The following is an 8,634-nucleotide window of genomic DNA, read 5'->3' as shown; positions in this document are numbered from 1 at the left end:
TAGTGCAGGAAATGCCAACTTTATACTCATCTTTAAAGTACTTAGTCTATAACCAGTGTTGAATTTCAAAATAATCAAAATTATAGTTGAATCTCTGTTGTAATACACAATATTTTCATTTTAATACAAGCACTGTAATGCTGTTAAAATATTTCTGTGGAATCTGACTTTAACTTAATGAGGATATTATTAGTCATGAACTTATTATTCCCTAATTTATTGCTTTTCATTGTTTAACCAATAATATATCATCAAATATAAAATATCTTTTTTTAAAAAAAGTGTTCTATCATGAAATCCTTGTTTGAAGTTCCAAGGAATTTAGAACCAGGCTTTAAGTTTGTTCAGCTGCAAAGTGAACACTAAGGTCTTTGCCCCGCCCCATGTTATTGCAGTAGGATTCTTGTCTCACATACACCACTCATTCCTCAGTTCACTTAGAGCACAGTCCTTGACACCACTCAGCTTCAGAGATGAATAACCAAGGAGTAATCTATGCAGAAATGAAGGGAGTCAAGAACTCAAAGAGACAGCAAATGAAACCTAAGGGCTCTAAAGGTTCCATTTCAAGAGCTCAGCAGGAATCAACATATGCTGAATTAAATCTTCAAAATGCTTCTCAGAATCTTCAAAAGACTTCCCAGAATCTTCAAGGGAATGAAGAGAACTACCACTCCAAAGGTAAAACATTACTAGTCACTAGATGGAACTGTTCCAGGATATGCACTTGGGGTGCAAAGGTGTGGAGAAGGAGTAGGGGATAAACTCACATATTTTTCATTTTGAAGAAGAGAGCTTAAAATTGGATATGGTATCTAATGTGAAATCAGAGAACTACTTTCATTCTAGCATTGCTGAAATTTGTAGTTTTTAATCAACAACAAATGCAGCATTATATTTGCTGAAAATGCAATGGTATATTCTGAGAGAAAGACTACAGTTGTAGAAATTGAGTTTGGGGTCCAAGTTTATATACATAACTCTCTGTTTACACGGGTTCTAGTGTAGGCTGCCGTCTATGGGGTTGCACAGAATCGGACACGACTGAAGCGACTTAGCAGCAGCAGCAGCAGCAGCAGTGTTATGTCTACTCTAAACAATTGCCCCCATCACTCCTTTCTCGGTAGTTCCTTTTCTCTCCCTGCAGGCTCACCATCACCTCTAGAGAAGCTCATTGCTGGGATCCTTGGAATCATCTGCCTTGTCCTGATGTCCACTGTGGTGACAATGATCATTATTACTCCCTGTAAGTACATTTTTTAAAAACTGTAAGGGAACTTTTCACTTTAATGATGATCAGACCTCTAAACATTTCATAATATTATAGAATGTGCCTATCATTAAAATATATGCATTTAGAGTAAATGTGGAATGGTAATTCTGAATCTGTCAAAAATATACAACACAGAATATTTACAGAGGGTACATATTTGTATACTCTGATTTCATGACTCAAAAACATGTATTAGGAGATTGAAAGAACTGTTATTGATAAACACAAATTAAGTCTTAATTGGTTAAAACAAATATTGTAAGGGGTGGTGGCATCTGTTCCTTTTGGTTTTTGAAATATTTTTTTCCACCAAATCTTCATTGCTTAATTTTTCTTGGTAAAATCAGTTTTATTTTAGATTACTCTAATCCTAAACAGTAAACCAAATTTTAAACTCAGAAACTAAAATTATTATGATTTGTTTAGAGCAATATTAACTTTTGTAATGATTAATTTTGTAGCTACTCTAATACAGGAACAGAATAACTCCTCTCGGATAACAAGGCTCCAGAAAGGTATATAATGATTTTAAAGCTCTGGCACACATACAGTTGGTATTTTGTCTCTATCTTAGGCTAATGAAAATAAAAATAGATTATGGGGTAGAACATAAATTGGAAAATAAAGCAAAAAATATTTACAAGTAATGATTATAGGAGAATGCTTCTGCCTATACAACAATATGATCAATATGAACAATACAACAATTGTTGAAAACTAGTTCTACTTTCCTTCTGCTACAATATGATATGAGACAAATAAGTTTATTATTCTAAAGCAGAGGTTTCAGTTCTTGATTTTCAGGATGTGTAAAGAGTGGATATTTCTGTGTTCTTGCTTTATATGGAGACATAAATTGGGTTATGAGAGACCAACCCTTTCTGTGAATGTATGTGTTGGTTTGTTTAATATGTACCAGCCTTGAGGATGTATAGATACATTGTCTAAACATGTATATACATATATATGTTTATATCTATGCATATATGTTGGAGAAGGCAATGGCAACCCACTCCAATACTCTTGCCTGGAAAATCCCATGGAAGGAGGAGCCTGGTAGGCTGCAGTCCATGGGGTCACTAGGAGTCGGACACGACTGAAGTGACTTAGCAGCAGCAGCAGCATGCATATGTGTAAACTGACTTTTATTTTCTAAAATTTTGGACTCAGAGGGAGAGGGAGAGGGTGAGATGATTTGGGAGAATGGCATTGAAACATGTATAATATCATGTAAGAATCGAATCGCCAGTCTATGTCCGATGCAGGATATGGCATGCTTGGGGCTGGTACACGGGGATGACCCAGAGAGATGTTGTGGGGAGGGGGGTGGGAGGGGGGTTCATGTTTGGGGACGCATGTACACCCGTGGTGGATTCATGTCAATGTATGGCAAAACCAATACAGAATTGTAAAGTAAAATAATAAATAAATAAATAAATAATAAAATTCAATATTTTTTGGCTAGTAATTCACAATCTTTCCTCAGAATGCCATCGTGGTCGTTGTTCAAAAGACTGGTTTACATATTCCAACAACTGCTATTATACCACTTTTGAAGAAAAAACGTGGAATGGGAGTTTGACAGCCTGTGCTTCTTGGAACTCTACTCTGCTTTATATAGATAATGAAGAGGAACTGGTAAGATATCAGATGTTTCCAACACTTTGTTAAAGGCTTGATCCAGTCAGTGTTATATTTGTTAGAATTCACTTGTGTTTTTGTATATATTTGTAGTTTGTTTAAGGCCTATTATTTTATTAAATAATGGAATACAATTTTATGATACTTTATTAATATTTTATCCTATGAATGCATGCTTGATTATTTCCATTTTTACTTTTCACTGAAAACCACACTTATACAAGTGCTATTATATTCTAAGATAAACTGTGCTATTTAATTTTAATATATATCAAGGAAAATATGCATATCATACATTTTCATATAGATCACAAAATAAATAGAACCATGTAATTACACATCAGATGATGGATTAGAAGTTTCAGCTTTCCAGGACCCCATCCTCTGTAACTTCTCATCACTTGTGTGTCCTCCTTATTTACCCAGTGTCGTGGCATTTGATGTTATAGAATCTCTTTGCATGTTTTTGCTCTTCATGAATATAGAATCAAACAGTATGCAATCTTCTTTCAGTCTCTGCACACTCCTGTGTAATAGTTTTGCAATTTATCCATATTCTTGCATTTACATGGTATTTGTTAATGTCTATTACTCATTATGTAAATATAACCTTTAAAATCCATTCTATCCAATGTGTCTGAGTAGAGATAGAGTCTTATGCCTTCAAGGAAAAGAGGCTTCCTGGGTTCAGTACTTGTAGACATGAGACCCTCTTTGCTGGCCCCACCTCCATCTCAGCCTCCCAACTCTAGTTCTCTTTGTGGAAGCAGAAGAACGTCCTCTAACTGCTCCTTGTTAGCAGTGTCCTAATGGACACTTTGTAAGGCTCACGTGGCATTGTCGACAGGATTCCCCTCAACACACTGGAACAATGGAATGGCTTATCTGTGCCCCCTCCTACAGCTAGGCTGGTAAGTCATTTAGCAGGTCTAGGTCATTTTCTTCTTTTGGGGAAGATATAAGATGCCCCTAATTGTTGTTCCCTAACCTCACCTTGTTCTCTCATCCTGAAAAGTGATGAGAGAGTACAGAAGAGTCAAGCTGCTGCTAAGTCTCCAACCACATCACCCTTCTCTTTCCACCTTCCAGAGTTCTCCGTTCTTGTGTCTTTCATAAGTTCCCATGCTTACAGTTGTACTTAGCAGGGAGGAACAGAGAGAAATGAGTCACTGACACTTGTCCACTGGATTCCAGCAATAGAGAAAAAAGATTGATTTGGGGTTTATATAGGCAAAGAAAGATGTGGGTCCCAGAAAATCAAAACTTTGTCTTTCGTGTCACTTATTTTCTCAATTTCAATCCCTTAATTTCTTTCTAAAGCTGAAACTCAGAAAAATAGTAGCAAAATCCAGTGATATAATCACAGTATTTGGAAAAACGAATGTCACAGAATCTGAAAACATTTAAAACCTTGCTATGTTTAATTTGACAACATGGTTAGCAATTAAATTGCATGAATCAGACTTCTTATTAACATAAGAAAAGCAATGAAACTGATAAACGTAAGTGTTTGAGTTTATTTTTAATCAAAAGTGCAGACATTGGTTAATGCTTCAACAAATATTAAAACTTTCAATTTTGTATTTTTAGTGTTAGATTAGATTCTAACACTCTCATCTTGTTCAGAAAACTCAGGATTCTATGAAAGAGCACACTATTTGCATTTTAAGAATTAATAAATTCTTTCATAGTGATTAAATGAAAATACTTTTGTGTAGAAATTTCTGAAGTCCCTATCAATTGTGTCATGGATTCCAGTCTTTCGTGAAGGCCGTGGTCATCCATGGATGTGGCAAAATGGCTCAACTTGCAAACTACAGTAAGTTTTTAAAAACAGTACTATATGGATGAAACTGGAGCCGATTATACAGAGTGATGTAAGCCAGAAAGAAAAACACCAATACAGTATACTAACAAATATATATGGAATTTAGAAAGATGGCAATGATGACCCTGTATGCAGGACAGCAAAAAAGACACAGATGTGTATAGCGGACTTTTGGACTCAGTGGGAGAGGGAGAGGGTGAGATGATTTGGGAGAATGGCATTGAAACATGTATAATATCATGTAAGAATCGAATCGCCAGTCTATGTCCGATGCAGGATACGGCACGCTTGGGGCTGGTACGCGGGGATGACCCAGAGAGATGTTGTGGGGAGGGGGGTGGGAGGGGGGTTCATGTTTGGGAACGCATGTACACCCGTGGTGGATTCATGTCAATGTATGGCAAAACCAATACAGAATTGTAAAGTAAAATAAAAAATAAATTAAAAAAATAAAAATAAAACAATAAAATCATAAATTAAAATGTCAAAAAAATAAAATAAAATACATGTTGTAGAAGAAAATAAAATAAAATAACAATACTATATAAAAAAACAATACTATATAGAGAAGGAACATATTTTAAAAATATATTTTAAGAATATTATTAAAACATTTGTTTTGGTTGAATTACACAAAGATGAAGGATGATGAAAGTTAATAAAATGTTGATAGAAATATTAGAAAATGGGATACTCAGTATTCCATTTTCCTAATAACAAACTCTGCATGAAATTATGTTAAAAACACCATTACCCACTTTCAAAATATCTTTTTATTACTGTTATACAGAAATGTTAAAACTTCATGAGCTGTCCTCATATATCATAACAGAATTATGCAATGCTTTCCATTACAGGATATCAGACTTCTTACCTGAGAAAGGAAACTGTGCAGTGCTATCCGTGGGGGACATAAATTCAGATGACTGTGAATTCCCACATAAGTATACTTGCAAGCACAAGCTTGAGAACTAAAAAGTAAGTTTGGCTGCTGTTGGGTAACTTCATCTCTTAAGTGGAAATAATAGTATGATTGCATAAACTTCAAAATGTATTATATTCTTTTTCTAATAATGGAAGTTTTTTTTAAAAAAACTATTGAAACTTAATATGCACACCGGAAAGTATAGATATCATTCCTTTGGTGTCTGACTGTTTTGCTCAATAATATATTTATGGCAATCAAACTTTCTAAAGGATCGCATGGTGTATAGGACCATTTACATGAAATATCAAAAATAAGAAAAGAGAGACCAGAAGCAGATTAGTGGTGACCAAGAGCTGTGGGGAGGTGGGGATACAAAATGACTGCTAGCTGAACAGTGATGAATACTTTCTAGATTTTGATAGTGGCTATGGTTGCAAATTGGAAATGAATATAAAATAACTGATCATACACTTTAAATGGATGAATTTTATGCCATGTAAATCACATCTCAATAAAGCTGTTTTAAAAAACTGCTTGGGACTGCATTTAATCTTTAAAGTAAACTGTAAAGACAGTCATCTTTGCAATATTGATTCTTCCAATCAGTACCATGCCTTATCCTTCCAATAATTTAGGTTTTCTCTTAATTGCTTTATATTTTATTTATTTAATTATTTTTGGCCACTCCAGGTAGCAGGTGGGATCTCAGTTTCCCAGCCAGGAATCCAACTTGCACCCCTCACACTGGGGAGCACAGAGTCCCATCCACTGACTGTCAAGGAAATCCACTTAGCATGTTTTACATTTTTCAATATTGAAATCTTAGAGAAATATGGATATTTCATAGCCATGCTTTTGTAAATGTCATCGTTGCTTTTTAAGTTTTTAGTAATTTTTGCTGCTGCAGCAGAAATAAACAAACAAACAAACAAAAAGAGGTTTACAGGCTGATCTTATGTCCAGTGACCTCTCTGATTTTATGTATTAATTCTATTGTTTAAAATTTACTTTCCTCTGGATTTTTAAAATAAAAACAGATATTGCAACTGAAATAATCACACTTTATTTCTTCTTTCCAGGTGCAATTGCTTTGTTTTTTTCTTGACTTATTTTTACACTGCAAGCTTTTATCTTCAATGTCGAATAGAAGGTACTGTAAAGGTCCTATATGTATCATTTCTATATTATGGGAATATATTCCAATACTTTATCTTCAAGTATGAGGTTTAAGGATTTTTTGATCATACTTTTTTACTATGAAAGAAATTCCATATTATTTATTTTTTTTATAAATTTTGTAACCAATCAGTAGTGTTTCAGTTTTATTTTTTCTTCAATAGAATGAGAAATTTTTTTAAATAATGCTTATGTATGGCAAAAACTATCACAATATTGTAATTAGCCTCCAATTAAAATAAATTAATTTAAAAAATAAAGTTTATAGATTTTCCTCTAAATATTCCTATTTACTTCAACTATTAACCAGTCAAACATTCCTGAAATGAAACCACAATGATCATTCTGTATTTTCTTTCTCTTAAAATCAGTGCATGTATCATACTTAGGTTAAAATATTTTCTTCATCAATTTTCACAAAGAGACAGGACTGAGTTCCTTAATATTATGTAAGCTGGCAAGTTTTGTTCTCAAGGCTCTATTGGGAAGCATTCCTTTTTTTTTTTTTTAATCTTACCTGGAGACTTTGTGAAAGACCTGGTATAATTTTAAGTATTATTATTCACTACTGTTACCGTTAGAGTTTCTAGAATTTTTTTGGTAGGAACTTTATACAATGAACGCCATATGTTTAACACATGTTAAGTTTACTCAGGATCCGAGTTGTACTGCTGCTGCTGCTGCTGCTTCTGCTGCTAAGTCGCTTCAGTAGTGTCCGACTCTGTGCGACCCCATAGACGGCAGCTGCATTTGGTAAATTGCATTTTTTAGGCATTCTCTTTTTCATTTAGATAGAATATATTCATAGTATGCTTTTCTTATCTATTTAACAATGGTGTTGTCATATTTATTATAGATGTAAAAGATTTATGTCTTCTCATTTTTTTCTTTAAATGTCTTTTATCAATTATACTACCTTTCAAGTGAAAATCACATTGACCATTTTATTCTTTTCTAATGTACTTGCTTTCTTTGTCATAATTTTGCATCATTTATTTTCCTTTTATGTCTTTATTTGGACTATACTTGAACTAAATTTCACCCAGATTGCTTTTAAAGTTTTAGTTTCTAGTGGCACCTCCTCAAATGTATTCTTTCTTATTTTTTTGTTTGCAGTGTATGCATTTAAGGCAATCAATATTTCACAAGGCAGATTTTACTATTGCATTTTCCTTTTAAATCATATAAAAACTGAAAACTTTGTAGATTTTTCTTTGGTTCATATGTTATTTATAAATATGTAACTGAACTTAAAACTAGACCAAGGTTTTCACATTTTTGGTTATTACCTTCTAGCTTAGATTGTAAAGAATTTCTATGAATCTGGAAGCAATCTATATCTCTATTATATACGGCTGGTGTGAATGAGGAGGAAATCTTAAATTTTTATTTCTTTATAATAAATTAAAAATTAAATTTGAATACTCACATTTCAAATGTCCATCTGCCAAACTTGACTTATGGCTGTTATAGTGACACTACAGTTCTACATACTTCATATTAATATAATCAGGATTATGAATATATAGTGAATTTTTGAAAAATTTAATGTAATTAAAAATGTGAGTATTCTATACAAGTATATAAGTGTGTGTGTGTGCGCACAAATATTTTGGTTAATTTTCTAGTTTATATCTATCTGTAACCTTACCGGTATAACTGCTTGCCAGATGAGCAGTGAGAAGTAATTGTTTAAATCTCCATTTATCATTATTTAACCTCCATACGTTTCTCAAATCTTTGTTGAACTTGTACTATTAAGTACATGCAGTTTTTTTGTAACTGCTA

General features: G+C 33.3%; 1 protein-coding gene across 2 annotated transcripts; it reads left to right on the top strand.

Moving 5' to 3' along the window:
- The first annotated feature begins 430 nt into the window (after window positions 1–430).
- Window positions 431–5,830, top strand: LOC120858804 (NKG2-A/NKG2-B type II integral membrane protein-like). Of its 2 annotated transcripts, none has more exons than XM_040235122.1 (6): window positions 431–681; window positions 1,148–1,246; window positions 1,735–1,788; window positions 2,739–2,911; window positions 4,633–4,733; window positions 5,600–5,830. In XM_040235122.1, the coding sequence occupies exons 1-6, from the start codon at window positions 474–476 to the stop codon at window positions 5,715–5,717; spliced, it is 753 nt and encodes a 250-aa protein (XP_040091056.1). In that variant the 5' UTR covers window positions 431–473; the 3' UTR covers window positions 5,718–5,830. The 2 variants fall into 2 exon arrangements, with proteins under 2 accessions (XP_040091056.1, XP_040091057.1); XM_040235123.1 differs by having other exon boundaries at window positions 445–681; window positions 2,760–2,911.
- Window positions 5,831–8,634: the final 2,804 nt, after the last annotated feature.

The sequence above is a fragment of the Oryx dammah genome, unplaced genomic scaffold, assembly GCF_014754425.2.
Source record: "Oryx dammah isolate SB20612 unplaced genomic scaffold, SCBI_Odam_1.1 HiC_scaffold_29, whole genome shotgun sequence".
Taxonomy (NCBI): Eukaryota; Metazoa; Chordata; class Mammalia; order Artiodactyla; family Bovidae; genus Oryx; species Oryx dammah.
Note: the sequence above shows the minus strand (reverse complement) of the source record. Positions and strands in the feature narration are given on the sequence as shown.

Bases quoted from the DNA above. Each gene is read 5' to 3' on its own strand.
- LOC120858804 (XM_040235122.1), top strand. From the start codon at position 474: ATGAATAACCAAGGAGTAATCTATGCAGAAATGAAGGGAGTCAAGAAC. The intron at 682-1,147 runs GTAAAACATTAC...CTCTCCCTGCAG, and splicing joins AGAGAACTACCACTCCAAAG to GCTCACCATCACCTCTAGAG. The intron at 1,789-2,738 runs GTATATAATGAT...TTTTTTGGCTAG, and splicing joins GATAACAAGGCTCCAGAAAG to TAATTCACAATCTTTCCTCA.